Consider the following 15,997-nt stretch of genomic DNA (forward strand, 5'->3'; position numbering starts at 1 on the left):
TAAAACAAAGCGCCGGAACTTTGTGCTCAGGATTCTCCAAAATGTTTTCAATGAATTTTGGAAATGCAATAAGACTTAACTTAAATCTTGCAGTGATGAAATATTTCAGTCCTCTTGCACTCATTGTTTACTTTGTATTTGAGTTTGGGGAATTAATTTCAATTTTGTTCTCTTGAAGCAAACATCTTTTACACGTGATAAGGGGAAAAAGGGGGAATTTCTTCAGATTTTGGCAGATTTAACAAGTACTAAAGAAAAAGATGGGTCATTGTTTATCCTTGGCACCCACCTTCCAGCAAACAAACTGACTATTGTACCACTTTTAAAAACCTTACTAAAATATGCAGAAGTTGTATTGCATATGCTGCTTCCCCTTGGTGCTTTCCATCAATACCAATTTCACTTCTGAGATAGTTCAGGATAAGTAGTCTGTCACAAGAATAATAACAAAATAACAAAAACAGCTGCCTCCAGTTTAGTGTAGGCTGGATAGGGCTTGATCAGGTCTAAAGAGACAGACATTCTACTAGAGGAAATTAGACTTTGTATGGTCTTAATAAGCGGTTGTCTTTATTACTTTCTACATATTTATTTAATCATTGCGGTGATTCATTTTTCCTGTTGTAGATCTTAAGAGGTTAGAAGTGATGAAATGTGTCCACCTTTGCCTAGAAGTTACACTCAAAAAAACCTTTCATTTTCAAACTTAGTTAGTACATGAGGATGTGATGCGTACATGTGTATTTGTGTGTATTTGCAGATCTGAATTTCTGTGAATATATGTTGCTCATATTAGAGTTTTTGTGTGGGCATGCCTATTTTGCCTTAATGATAGGTTATTCAGACTGAAAAGTCATACTAAAAGCCACAGTTTTACAGAATCAGTTTCTGATCAGCATCAATATCAGTTGAAACTTATGTTACTATTTGTAATGATGACACTATAACATACGAAGAAAGCAAGCATTATACTAGTAATTTGTTAAATTTTGAAAAGTGCTGAATGCCCATATTGCACTAAGTTCAGTTTATAATAGAACTTGAGGATGATCTATAGACTGATATTTACAATTCACACTGTAGATTTCTCTACCAGGTTAAATATTTTTGAAATTTTAACTTAAGTGGTTATTTTTTATGAGCCTTGATAGATTTTACTCTAAAAATTTTATTAATAGGCATATTTTATTGATTAAAACAATTTTTTATATAACATGTCCTCAGTGACATCACTTCCAGTTAAGTAAACTGCAAATACAGTAGGGCCTTTCTTAAATAATGACTCTTTGAAATTGATCAAGATCCAAACTGTGATGAGAATAATGTAGCAATAACAATCACTCTGTACTTGAGTTGACTGTCGATCATTCTCACTGTGAGTGTACATCAACACAAATTGTAAAAACAAGATTGATCCAAGTATATAAACTTCAGACTATTACATTAACTGGCCACAGAGCAAAATGTGTGTTCATAATTTTTTAAAAAGTACTTATCTTTTTGTTTTTATTTCTCATTTTTAAATATTTACTTAGAATTAGTTTCTCTGAGTTCATTAGTGATAATTTAATACAAATAAGGATTTAATATGCAGTAGAAATTTCAATGCCTTTAGGGAGTTGTTAGAATGTAGATATAAATTACTTTTATACTCCTAAATTTTCTTCAGGGAATCCTAAGAAGTGTAGTTCTGTGGAAAAGGAAAAAAAACTGAGATCTTGGAGAATTTTGTCACCTTCACCAAACTATAGTGTGGTTACACCTTGAAATCTTTATATTATATATACAAATATATACAGCTCATGCTGTATTTTCCACTTCTCTTACTCTCCCCCCTCCCTCCTTTCATTCATCTGCCTCTGCCATTAACGTCCCACAACTGCTAATTTTCCCAGTACATTTCATTCTCTCCCTCTCTTCAATATCCCAGCATGGTACAGCTCACCAGCCCATTCCTCTTGGAAATTCACTTCAGCTGTGGATATCTCTTAACCAGGGATAGGTTCCACTTACCTTTACTACCAGTTTGCAGCAGGAGTGCGCGCTTGTGCGCTTGCTTGCTCACGTGTGTGTCCTTCTGCGCATGCGCAGAAGCTTCTGTGCATGTGCATATCACCCATGATGACATCGTGGCAGGTGGGCGGGGCCTCCCATTGGTTTTACTACCAGTTCTATAGAACCAGACAGAACCAAGAGCAACCCACCACTGCTCTTAACCTGCAGACCCCCATTCTTTCAGGCAATACCTTCCTTTCACTTTTAACTGCAATTGTCAGTGTCCTTAACTTTCTATAAAATGACTTCTGATAAAATCATTAAAATGAAGTAGCTAATAGTGGTTGCCCAGTACTCATCAAACAGGTCCTAAATGCTTTCTTACAAACAAAGGTTTATAATGCCTTCCTAAAGGCCAAGAATAAAAGGGCTGAATGCACCCCTTCTGTGTTCCATAATGTGGGGATAATTGCAAATAATTCCTGTCTTCTATTCAAACCTCATTCACAGTAGTGAACCTTAAGCAGGTCTCAGGTATTGAAGGGAAGAGTGGAGAGTAGGGCAACATGTAACTGCCTTGCCTTACTCTTCCCTCTAAAATTACTCCAGAATCTTCTGGGATTCTCTGGATCATGTTTTGTCTGAAACCCTGGAATAAAACTTCCTAGCTTTTGTTTCTGCTGGACTACAGCCAATTAAAAATGGTTTAGTACAAGGGTGTCAAACTCAAGGCCCATGGGCCAGATCTGGTCCGTGATGTGGTCGAATCTGGACCATGGGGCTGTCCTGGTCTACCCTATGCAAAGAGGAAAGATCAGGCCAGCGTGGCTTCGGCCTGGTCTACCCAGTGTGAAGAGGAAAGATCAGGCCAACGTAGCTTCGACCCAGTCTACCGAATGCGAAGAGAAAACATGCCAGCAGTTTGGTGAGTGATGTTAAGCTGGCCATGCCCACCCAGTCAGCCATGCCTGCCCAACCCCCTGAGGTCAACCACAGCCCTGATACAGCCCTCAATGAAATTGAGTTTGACACCCCGGGTTTAGTAGTACCTCTGGATTCTGACAGTTTGTTCTGTGTTCAAAATAAATCATTTTTCACTTTTGTCAGTACTTGTGAGTGTATCTGGTGACTGCCATTTTCCTAATGCATAAACTAGCTATTCCATTTATGCACTTATGCTGTTAGCTGTCTTATTTTCCTCTCCAAATCTTCAAAGGATTTGCTATTGGTGATGTGAGCAGTACACTCACATCACCAATAGCAAAACCTTTCAAGATTTGGAGAAGAAAGTAAGGCAGCTAAGGCAGCATTGCACATTCACCTGGAAACTTATCTGGTTCTATTGATCTAACAGCAAATATTGCAAGTGAGGAAATAAGCCAAACGGTAGCACTCTAGACAGTATAATTCAAACAATACAGCAATGATAAACGGGAAGATATGGAATTACTATCAGGACTCCCTTGCAAAATGCCTGCTAAGAGAAAGACTGTGTAGAGGTGGGCATTATGATTGATTCATCACACATTTGGGAGGCCCCCACTACCACCTGGGGCTTTCTATTCTGCGGGAAGTTGAACAAATAGGATTTAGTCTGATATTATAATTTATTAAATATAATATCTTCTTTGGTTCTATATCGCAATTCCTTTCTTTTCATAAAACTTCTGAGATCGTGGTATAGGGGATTTGTGATTATTTAGAACTAAAGTTACAAAGTAGAAATATTTGGGACATTGTTTTCTTTTTTATTAACTAAATAAAAAATAAAGAAAATGAATTTATGAAATTATAAAAGAAGTGGGGGGGGGAGATTTTAAAAGTCTCAAACTATACAGGGCATATCTGAGGTAGGCAGTGTTAGGGGTCTTTGCTCAAGGACCTCTACCAGCAAGATAAATTACTAGCAGGATTTAAACTCTGACCTCCTGCATCAAATGTTGGTACTCTAACCACTAAGCTATCCAGCTGTTTATTGAGCATATATTAATGAAAGGAAACAATGAAGTAGAGAATGAAGTAAATTTAATATCTTTTATTTTTCTGTACCCCTCAGGAATCTTTCTTTAGATTCTGGCAGAATGCCTTATTGTAGCATCAGCATCTTGTGGCCTATGAGGAAATACATCCTAAAAATAAACATCTGCTGCAGATAACCAGGTATTAGATTAGTTGGAGCTTTAACAGTGGAAGATTAATATCTCAAATGGAATTCTTTAAACTTTTTATCAACCTGCACAGTTTTGGTACAGAACTCCGCTCAACAATTTACTGTAACCACTATAGTAAAAAAAAAAAAAAACCCACTATGATGGGGAAGGGAAGCCCAAGAATTAGGTTCTTGCCCACTAGTCAAAATGGATTTCAGTAACAGAATATTACCAAAAGTTATCATGGGAGCTGTTTCTATGTGTCCCATACCAGATGGGATGGGACACGCACTAATTGTGAGATTGGTGAGTGAAGCAAGTGATGATATTCTCAAAGCTATCACTGCTGACTATGAATATTGGGGAAACAATCTCCAGTTCCTAAAGTTGCTGCCAGAATTCAATAGGATGCAAGAATGTGGAAATAATTTTCACGTTGCTCTCATAATAAATACATTAATGTAAAAGTAATCTTTAATTCTGCTGACTTTCTTCTGGAGATCATTAGCTTTCCTCCCCCTTTGACTAGCAAGCTGCTCATAAGATTTCCTAGTCTGGGTGACTAATTATAATTTTATATTTTGAAGGTTTCTTTATTACTGAATTTTTGGAGTATGTCTTTCTTTGTGCTGTATGGTTGGCTTTCCTCCAGCGCTTGACATAAAAATGTCTTCAAAGCATTTTTAATTTTTACCTATCGGCATCCCATGATTTTCATTTTGTAGGAACTCCTTCCATTATGGACATTGCATTCAACAGAATGTTCCCCAGCCTAAAATGTATTTTTTTTCCTTTCTGTCCTCTTGCAATGTATTCTGGGGGTGTCTTTCTTTTTCTTTCATATTCTATTTTTTCTAAACATCAAAATGTATCAGAATAAAAGACAGATGAACCATTAGCTGTTTGTTGCTTTATAAACAACCATAAGAATTCTGAAATGTTTCCATGAAATGAAGCAGTATGCTCCATTTTTTTCCAGTACCAATTCATTATCGCCTGAAAGGCTAGTGCAGTAAATGAAATTTTCAGAGTATCTCCTGAAGTAGCCTTAGTTTCAATAGTTAGAGGTTACCAGAGATAACGGTAGAAAGATAAGAGAAATAATAGCAGCCACCCCATCATATATCTTTTACTGAAAGGCACCATATTCTACAGTATTCATGAATCTACATTGATAATGCAAGCCTATGAATAAGATTTAGAATCCCGTGAATAACACTACAAGCTGACTGTCCAAGGATAGGCAGCCTCTTAATATTTGTAAACTACTTGTCTGCAATGTTCTCTACATGAGGCTATCCTTAAAATTATTCAGATGCTTCAACTGAATGCAGCAGTTTAGGCCGTGATAGGCAGGCATGATGGTCTTTGTGTACCCATGTACACCTCTGCTCCATAAGCTGGAAGTCTGCTTCTGGAAGTCTACTCCTGAGTACAGTTCAACATATTGGCTCTTACATATGAAGTCCTACATACCATAATGCCAGGTTGTTACAGGGACTACCTATCTTCTAAGTTTTCTACCTGGCCATTCATCCTGGCAAAGTTTGCATCCTTTAGGTCCCTTCAGTTAAACAAGCATCTTCTATCAGGACCCAAGGAACTTGCCCCCCCCACCTTTGGAATGACACCCCCACTGAAATCCTTTTGCTTCTCACCCTGTTGGCAATCTGCAAAGTCTTGAAGACTTTGTCATTCTTGCCTTGAGTTGAGATGAACATAACAAACGCCTTGTTCGTTATGTCTGTTACATTTATTTGTCTGCATATTGTGCCTGGGTCCCATTTTGGTTTTAGTTTTTATTGGTTTTTATGATACAGTATTATATTGTGAACTGCCAATGAGTTGGAGTTGCATGGCATCTAAATTGAAATAAATAAATAAACAACAGGCATTGTACTAGATTCCATTTCACAGACCAATATACGCTATACAAGTAATACCATTTAGGTCAATCAGAAATGTTAACATATAGGGTAAAATAGAGGCATTCACTGATTTTTTTTTTTCAATTGTATATTAACAAAATGTTGATTGTATTGCTTTTTATGTCCTCTTTAAAATAGGAGAGGCTCCTTTCAGAGCAATTGTTAGGAGTGTATAGAATGAAAGAAAGGGGATACTTTTGATCTGTAACCAGAAGGTAATTTTAATAAAAAATAAAATTAGAAAGAGCATTTAACTTTTTCTTTATTTTCTTTATTCTCATTTCCTTAATTCTAGATCAAGTCATTCAATTAATTAACCTTCCATTTTTTGATACTCTTCAATTATGCATGACCATCATCTTAGAATAAGAAAGTCTAACACATTTGAGAATACCAGATAGTGGAAAACTAATTTACTCCTCCGCCCAATTATAAAATTTAGTGTTATTTTTGTTTTTTTCTGAGGGATTTCTTTTAAAGTTATATAGTACTGTGCTATAAAGAAAATAAATGCTAGGATCAATGAATGAAAACTTTTTAGCTCATAACCAGGTTCACAGGACTGAAACTGAGACCAGTCTGCCTGCTGTGTCTTTTCAGTTTTGAATTTTATAAAGAAATTAGCAGTCTTCCCCAAATCATGCAGTGACTCACCCTATAATTTCTGAATCACAGGTTCCTTCAGAAGAGAAATCAGGCAGTTCCTATTGTCTTCCGTTTCCCATGTATGGCTGGATCAGAGCATCTATCACACCTCTCTTTTTGTCCTCATTTTATAGTGCCAGAGCATACAAACTCCAGCATTTTTTCAACTCTTCTCCAGCACATCAAGAATGAGGTTGCTAGAGTCAGAATGCCCTGGAGGTATGCTCTTAAGATTACCTGTGAAGGTTCAAGACTGACTCTGGAACTCAACAAATTTCATACATTCATAGTCAGCTTGGTAAGCACTGAGCCAACCTAGCCCTGACAAACCTCAAAATGGGCTTTCCATTTCCTGGCTATACCTATCAACTAATAGATAATAGATTCCTTATAGCAAAAGAAAAGAATACAACGTTTTACAGTGGCCAATTTAAACCCACATATAAATGAAGAGTGTGTGTGTGTGTGTGTGTGTGTGTGTGTGTGTGTGTGTGTGTGTGTGTTTGTGTTTGTGGTTTACAAGCAAGATTTCATATTGTTGCAGGAAAAATGACGGACTAGGACAAGCTCTTCAGTGCAGGAAAGAGTTTTTATTTGCGCAAGGTTCAAACAGTCCGAAGACCACGAAAAAGTCTGAACGCCGATGGCTTCTTCTGGCCATGTATTTATACAGTTTAAAGACAAAAGTATTACAGAGAGTGATGCATTTCACACGTAGAAGCTACCCTTTAATCTATCTCTAGGAAAGACATAACAGCCCTGTTCCCACAGGCTCAGGCTTTCAGCTCCGGAGCTCAAGACATAACAAAAGGAGATAAGAGGCTAGAAGACGCCTCACAAGCAGTAAAGAGGACAGTAAGGGAAACAGTATTTTCTCTCTGAAATCTACATGACATTTGGGGTGCAATAAACATTAAACACCAGATGTATCTGTTTAGGGTCAGTTTGCCCTTTTACAATTCTGTACCTACGTCAAATACCGTTTGTCAATTCAGCACCTTGGCACGGAAGAGGCACTTCTGTCTTAACCAAAGATTTGGATTTCTAATATTTGAGTTTTATCCCAATATCGAATCTTAGCCTGGCTCAATATGGCATACCATTAAATAGGATCTTAATGATTTGGACTTGTCAAAATGTCTGGCTTGTTTTATTTTTATTTTTTTCACAATATTTTTTCAGCAATTTCTGTTGAAATTTTTTTCTATAAAAGCAAATAGAAACTAAACAGAAAGAGATATAGAAAGAAAGAAAGAAAGAATACAAAGTCCAAGGAAAGAAAAAAAAAAGATAAAAAAGCAGATAATTTTTGTGATTTCTTCACTACTATAATATAAATTGTGAGACGGATCTTGGAGTTGTAGTGGACAATCACATAAATATGAGCCAACAGTATGATGTAGCTGCCAAAAAAAATCAACAGAGTCCTAGGCTGACTTAACAGAGGGATAGAATCAAGATCACATGAAGTGTTAGTACTAAGACTGAACTTGGAATATTGCATCCAGTTTTGGTCACCATGATATGAAAAAGATGTTAAGACTGTAGAAAGCGTGCAGAGAACAAAGGTGATTAGGTGATTGGAGGCTAAAACATGAAGAACAATTGCAGGAATTGGTTATGTCTAATTTAATGAAAAGAAGGACTGGGTGACATGATAGCACTGTTGCAATATCTAAGGGGCTGCCACAAAGAAAAAGAGGAAGAAGAAGCAGCAACAATGTATGGAAACTAATCAAGAAGAGAACCAACCTGACAGTTAGAACAATTAATCAGTGGAACAGCTTGCCTCCAGAAGTTGTGGGTGCTCCAACATTGGAGGTTTTTAAGAAGAGATTAGATCATTATACCATTTTCTGAAATGGTATAGGGACTCCTTCCTGAGCAGGGGGTTGGATTAAAACACCTCCAAGGTCCCTTCAACTCTGTTATTCTGTTATTCTAGAAATATTCTATAGTGCTCCAGTGAAACAAAATGGCTGTGTGTGTAGATACAAGTGCTCACAGCAATTGTCCAAAACTTGCAAATGATATGTTTTGCATTTATTCCTATACATTGAAAATAATATCTTTCAAGGCTTTGCGCACTTTTTCTTCTCACAATGGAGTCTGGTAAAATTACTGAATTGTAACTTTTGAAATGGCTTATCTCTTGAGAAAAAAAACCCAACACTTTGCATCTCTAAGTGTTTTGTTTGTTTGTTTGTTTGTTTGTTTGTTTGTTTGTTGGTCTTTTTCCTCATCTTCTCCAATTCCTTTTGTTATATTCCTTTTATTTTGAGTTCTCTGGTTTTTTTTTTTTTTTTTAGTTTTCTTAGGCTTTTTCTTGTTTTTTCTTTCTTTCTCCTGTTTCTTTCTTCTAATTATATCTTTGCATCCTTATTAATGCTTGTTTCTCTCTACTACACAAAGATACTGGGGAGAATTTCATTAGTAATATGATGAAACATTAGAACTAGTGATATAAGTACAAACTGCTGGATAAATACAAATAGTCCTTGAACTTACGATTACAATTGAGCCCAAAACTTCTGTTGTTAAGTGAGACATTTGTTAAGTGAATTTTGCCCCATTTTACAACCTTGCTTGCCTAAGTGGTTAAGTGAATCATTGCAGTTGTTAAGTTAGTAACACTGTTGTTAAGTGAGTCAATGGACTTTGCTTGTCAAGAAGGTTGCAAGAGGGATCACATGACCCTAGGACACTGCAATCATCATAAATACGAACCAGTTGCAAAGTGTCCGAATTTTGATCTCATGACTTCAGGGACACCACAATGGTCGTAAGCATGAAAAATGGTCATAAGTGACTTTTTTCAATACCACTATACTTCAGCTTTCTGTTATCAATAAGTGAAAGAATTTATCATAACTTAGTACATCATGTAAAATATTAATGCTATGTAAATTATAATTTTATATTAGTTTTAATGTATTGATAATTTAGTATTTGTAGTGGGTTAATTTTGTTTTAATTGCCTTAAGTGCTTATAGTGAGGGAAGCCAAATAAATGCAACTTCTAAATTTGTATATGATCATGCAAAGTTACATTATAAGTTATTGATAACTACTTAATTGTGGCATTTTATGTTCTGAACCTAATTATTTCTAGAGTCAGTCATATCACAGGGCATGAGGCTTTTTTTTAAAAAAAAATCAAGATGACAATCCCAGTGGTATAGTGAAGCTCAACACATTTTAGCACAGAACATGAAACTTTGATCACACTGTCATGACTGTTATATTGATTTTTTGTACAATACTCTTTGGGTACTTTTTCTAAAATGTGGCTGCCAGGTTCAGGGGGCAGTACATCACCCAAAGGGTGCCTTGATAAAAGATGCAGGATGTTCTTTGGATTAGCCTCATAGCAAGATGAGTTACATCACATGAGTTCTGATGAAGTTGTGACTGCTGGTTTAGATATTAGAGTTACTCACTAAAGTGCTGTCTTAACACATGGGTCTGATGGGCACTTGCCCGTGGGCCCACAAGCATAGGGGCCCCATACTAATCTGTGTATGTTAACCTTCAATGCACCTTGTATCATATAAATACAGCAGCATATTTATTACATTTTACTGCTTTTTTTATTAATACTAAGATGCATTAATAGAAATTAACACTGATTTTTTTCCATAGATGATGAGATGAGCCCGCATGTTTTTAATGTTTCAACACCGATTTTGTTGGAAGCGCCAATAAAATAAATATATCTTTAATTTTATCGGCCATTTACATTTTTATTCCTGTGAGTAGTTGTCGTAGGGGCCCCAGTACATTGCTTTGCCCGAGGCCCATAATACCATTAAATTGGCCCTGACTCACTATCCATATTAGCAAATAAATGCACTTCAGTAAGTCATTAACAAAAAGGATGAAAAGTATTCTAAAAAAGTAAAATATTGAAGTAATGCAAAGAATTAAAAGAAGACTTTAATAACACATGCCAATATATAAATCCTAAATCTTTACATTTAAATCTAAGCCCACACTCATATGCACTTAAATCTTACCTAGATAAACACAGTAGTTTTAAGAGAATAAATGGTTACATTTCTGCAAATTTCTCCTTGGTTTCTCTACATTTCTCCTTGGTTCACCGAGGAGCTGAGGGAGATGAAGCGCCGGAAAAGACGCCTGGAGAGTGGTTGGAGGGCCAGCCATTCTGAATCTGACCGAACACTGGTAAGGTCTCATATTAGGACCTACCTGGTGGCGATAAAAGTGGCGAAGTATAACTATTTTGCCACTCTTATTGCATCATCAGATAATTGCCCGGCTGCCCTGTTTAGGGTGACCCGCTCCCTGCTCCACCAGGAAGCGCGGGAGGACCCCTTGGAGGGTAGAGCCGAGGATTTTGTACAGTATCTGTATGACAAAATCGCTCAGATTCGGGAACATCTGGACTCTGACTGGGTAGATTCAGCGGGGAGGACAGAGGCAAGTCTTGTGAGTATTATCTGGGAAGAGTTTGATTCTGTGACGCCCGAAGACGTGGACAGGATACTGGGCAGACTGAGCGCAGCCACATGTTTACTGGACCCGTGTCCCTCCTGGTTGGTGCTGGCCTCTCGGGAGGTTACACGAGGCTGGCTCCAGGGGATTATAAATGCTTCCTTGAGCGAGGGTGTCTTCCCTGCCGCCTTGAAAGAAGCGGTGGTGAGGCCTCTCCTCAAGAAACCTTCCCTGGACCCGGCAGTGTTGGCAAATTACCGTCCAGTCTCCAACCTTCGCTTCATTGCGAAGGTTGTTGAGAGTGTGGTAGCGCGACAGCTCCCCCAGTACCTGGATGAATCGTCGTATCTGGATCCGTTCCAGTCGGGCTTCAGGCCCGGGTACAGCATGGAAACGGCATTGGTCGCGTTGGTGGATGATCTCTGGAGGGCTCGGGACAGGGGTTGTTCCTCTGTCCTGGTCCTATTAGACCTCTCAGCGGCTTTTGATACCATCGACCATGGTATCATGCTGCACCGGCTAGAGGAGTTAGGGGTGGGGGGCACCGTCCTACGGTGGTTCTCCTCCTTTCTCTCTGACCGGTCGCAGTCTGTGTTGACAGGGGGGCAGAGGTCGACCCCGAGGCCCCTTGTATGTGGGGTGCCACAAGGGTCGGTCCTCTCGCCCCTTCTGTTCAACATTTATGTGAAGCCGCTGGGTGAGATCATCCGTGGTTTCGGGGTGAAGTACCACCAGTACGCTGACGATACTCAGCTGTACATCTCCACCCCGGACCACCCCAATGATGCCCTTGAAGTGATGTCCCGGTGCCTGGAGGCCGTGCGGATCTGGATGGGGAGAAACAGACTCAGGCTCAACCCATCCAAGACCGAGTGGCTGTGGTTTCCGACACCCCGATATAGTCAGTTGGCGCCATCACTGACTATTGGGGGCCCCCCACGGAGAGGGCTCGCAACTTGGGTGTCCTCCTGGACTCACGGCTGTCTTTAGAAGAGCATATGACGGCCGTGGCCAGGGGGACTTTTTATCAGGTCCGCCTGATTCGCCAGTTGTGTCCCTTTCTGGATCGGGACTCGTTAAATACGGTCACTCATGCTCTTGTCACTTCCCGCTTGGACTACTGCAATGCTCTCTACATGGGGCTCCCCTTGAGGAGCACCCGGAGGCTCCAGCTGGTCCAGAATGCGGCCGCGCGGGTGGTTATGGGAGCGACGTGGCGCTCCCATGTGACCCCTCTCCTGCGCGAGCTGCACTGGCTCCTGGTGGTCTTCCGGGTGCGCTTCAAGGTTTTGGTTACCACCTTTAGAGCGCTCCATGGCATCGGACCGGGGTATCTACGAGACCGCCTTCTGCTACCAATAGCCTCTCACCGACCAGTACGCTCCCATAGAGAGGGGCTCCTCAGGGTGCCGTCGGCCAAACAGTGTCGACTGGCGGCCCCCAGGGGGAGAGCCTTCTCTGTGGGGGCACCTACCATCTGGAATGAGCTCCTCCCAGAGATACGGAAGATCCCGGACCTGCGCACGTTTCGCCGTGCTCTCAAAACTTTTCTATTTCAGCAAGCTGGCCTGGCCTAACTCCCCTCTTTTAAATTCTTAAATTTTAAATTTTTTAATTCGTGATTTTATAAATTGGGTGTTTTAATCTGTGTTTTGGCCGAAATATTTAATAATTTTAAGGGATTTTTAATATTTGTATTGTCTGTATTTTATCTTGGCTGTTCACCGCCCTGAGTCCTTCAGGAGTAGGGCGGTATAGAAATTTGATTAATAAATAATAAATAAATAAAATAAATTCCTTTCTTTTTGTGTGTGACCAGAGTATGTATATATGTCCGCACATGAATTATTTTTATCTTTTCTTTTGTTTGATGGACTTGTGTCATTAGGAAGATATGCAGTGATACTGAGGGCAGTACGCCTTCTGACAGGGTCTTCACCCCTAACAGCTTTGAAGGCATGTTTTCCTCTTGGTAAATTTTATTTAATGAGGCATGTAGAAGCAATAGGTTGTAAAGAGGCATGCTCATAGACATTTCAGTTCTGGCTAATGCAACCAAGATGATATATGAGTGGTTCTCTTGCCTGACCCAACTAGAAAGGCCTGATGAGTTGTTTTTTATTAAAATGTATCTTGTCAAATTTCCTGTCACTTTTATGGGGTCATGTTATGAGTTGTGATAATTTCTCCTATTTTGATGTTTTAGGAATAAATAATGAAATCAAATTCAGTGGCATCAAGCAAAACTGGTTAGGAAAGACTGGAGGGGAAAAAAGATGCAGAACGTAACTATGAAAAGATTAGTGGATAAATAACTGAAAAAGTAGTTACAGCCCCCTCCCCATATGAGATATCTCCTCTTATATATTAACTCTCCCATCCTAAAATATTTCTTAAGTTACAATTCTACATATAAATATATCACAACATTTGAATATCTTTGCTGCAGCCTTGTTGCTTCAATACCAAGTGTTAGTCCATAGAGTATTTGACTAGGAATTTCCTCTATTGCTAATAGTTGATCCCAAAAGGCAGAAGCTATCCAGCACTTCATATACACTTCATATACATATGGACATGTATATAAGTACAGTATAGGACTATCTGTCTTTGGTTATATTAGGTCATTACATATGTTGTTCCAGGCTTAGCATTTTCCATGTCTCTTTCTTGTTCTATAATGGTGAGCTCTAGGAAGTGTGTCTTTTCTACGGCAGCATCTTCTCTTTGGGATGATCTTTGCCCTCAAATTTGATGGAATCCAATCCTAATAGTCTCTTGGAAGGCATCAAAAACTTGGTTTTCTCCCTGTGAATTTGGGCTTGGTAGTTATATGTTCTTGCCATCAGTGATATACTTTTTGGATTTTATGAACATATGTTTTGTCTTATCTCCATTATTATTGATTATATTACATTATTTTAATACAATGATAGCCATCCAGAATCACTGGTGATTTATATGGATAGTCATATAACTTAAATCTCATTAATTACAGTATAGGCTTGGTTCTAGTCTTGTTTATTATAATTTCTTTTTTTCTGAACTTTCACAAAATAAGAAATTCCTTTTACATGTCAAGTAGACATACACAAATCATTTTATAATGAAGCTGAGTCTAATATACTTTGTTTGTAAGATATATGATAGTTAACAGGTTTCTGTTGAAAATTAAATGCAATACAATTTAAAGTGTCAATGGAACTTTTTGAATGCATTAATAAAGAAAAATGTGTGAAAATTGTACATCATATATTCAGTGGTAATATTTAGCATTGTATTTAGTTATTTCCAGTTCATAGTTTGTGTTTTAAGGTTAATGCAGAATTTATCTGGGATTTACAGATTGAAGCGATGCAATACAGTTCTATGGAATAACTTTCCACAGTTTACAATTATTTGTTTTCACAATAGTAGCTAAATAATGGATCTAACTTCTGCAGGTAGTCCTTGAGTTTTAATGATAATTGGGAATGGAATTTCTGTTGCTAAATGATTTTGCAATAATGCACAACGTCATGTAATTGCATCACTTAGCAACAATAAACCCAGCACTCCCTGTTGCTATTGTTAACAAATACCACTGGTCACTAGGTGAGGAACCACCCTGATCCAAGTCATTCCCAGTTTGATCTCTCCCAAGCCTGAGCCTCTGTAAAGCAAAGGGCTGCCTCCTCTTCATCCCCACACCAACTCCCCGGTGTCAATGGCAGGCATCTGAGGCTATTGAAGACCCCAGGTTTCTACTTCAGCCTCAAAGGGCAGAAATTGAGGGAGGAGGTAGGCAGGTGGGGGGAATTCAAGGGCTCCTTCATCTATTGTGTGGGCCTGCTGTGAAACTCCCAAATGTTGATCACATGACAACACCACAGAGGTTCTGCAACAGCAGTAATTTTGGGAACCAGGTGTAAGCACCATTCGCTCAGCGTTCACTCACCACTGCAACTTAGAACAGTCGCTGAAGGGTTATAACTTGAGGACTATCTGTACTTATGTGAAAAACCAACCTCTCATTCTTCATTTTATTTCATATAAAATGCCTATATTAAATGTTAAGTTAGGGTGAATTTGTAAAGTATTATCATACAAGACAGTAAAATGCTCTGTATAAAAAACCCTATACATTTATTTTGTCGTTTTTCCATTCTACAATAGGTACGGAATGATCTAACTGGAGTTCTATATGGTGAAGATATTGAAATATCAGATACAGAGAGTTTTTCTAATGATCCTTGTACAAGTGTCAAAAAGCTTAAGGTAGGTGCAAATAGTTTGCTAAGTTAAAAAACTAATTGCGCAGGAAAAATAAAACCCAGTAGCTTAAAATAAGCCATTTTAATAGGTCTTGGTTTGAAAACTTCCTTTTAGGTTTTGGTATTTATGATAGTTGCTATTATAGTCATGATATAAAATAACTATATTTGATATTAAAGTCTATAATAACATAGAAATGTAATTGGTAAAGTTACAAGCAAATTCCCAGCAGAATTATATGTAATGGGACCAAGCTTTGTGTGCTACACATTTTACAAATTTAATTTCTTTTTCTTTCAAAAATTGCAAAATAATATCAGGTACCAAATTTTGTTGAAGTATAAAGACAGTCATGATGAGTTATGTTCCAAAATATTTGGAACACCTTCAGCACCATCAATCAACAACATAACCAACCATAAATGTTAAATAAATTTAAGCTGCCTGTTTATTATATGTTGGCTTTCAATATTTTTCATTCTCTTTCTACTGTCCTGTGTCTCTGTTGTTATCATTTTTGCGATAATGAATGTTATATGCTGTCTAGATATTAAGTGGGTAGTTTGC

At 38.3% G+C, this 15,997-nt stretch overlaps 1 protein-coding gene across 1 annotated transcript in view; it reads left to right on the forward strand.

The window, feature by feature from the left end:
* Window positions 1-15,997, forward strand: part of GABBR2 (gamma-aminobutyric acid type B receptor subunit 2) — a 342,456-nt gene that overhangs the window by 100,221 nt on the left and 226,238 nt on the right. The window contains exon 4 of the mRNA XM_070939098.1: window positions 15,332-15,433. Coding sequence (XP_070795199.1) covers window positions 15,332-15,433 — 102 coding nt within the window. The remainder of the gene's footprint in view (window positions 1-15,331; window positions 15,434-15,997) is intronic.

The sequence above is a fragment of the Pituophis catenifer genome, unplaced genomic scaffold (genome assembly GCF_029215685.1).
Source record: "Pituophis catenifer annectens isolate HBS135680 unplaced genomic scaffold, rPitCat1.0.hap2 SCAF_3, whole genome shotgun sequence".
Lineage (NCBI taxonomy): Eukaryota > Metazoa > Chordata > Lepidosauria > Squamata > Colubridae > Pituophis > Pituophis catenifer.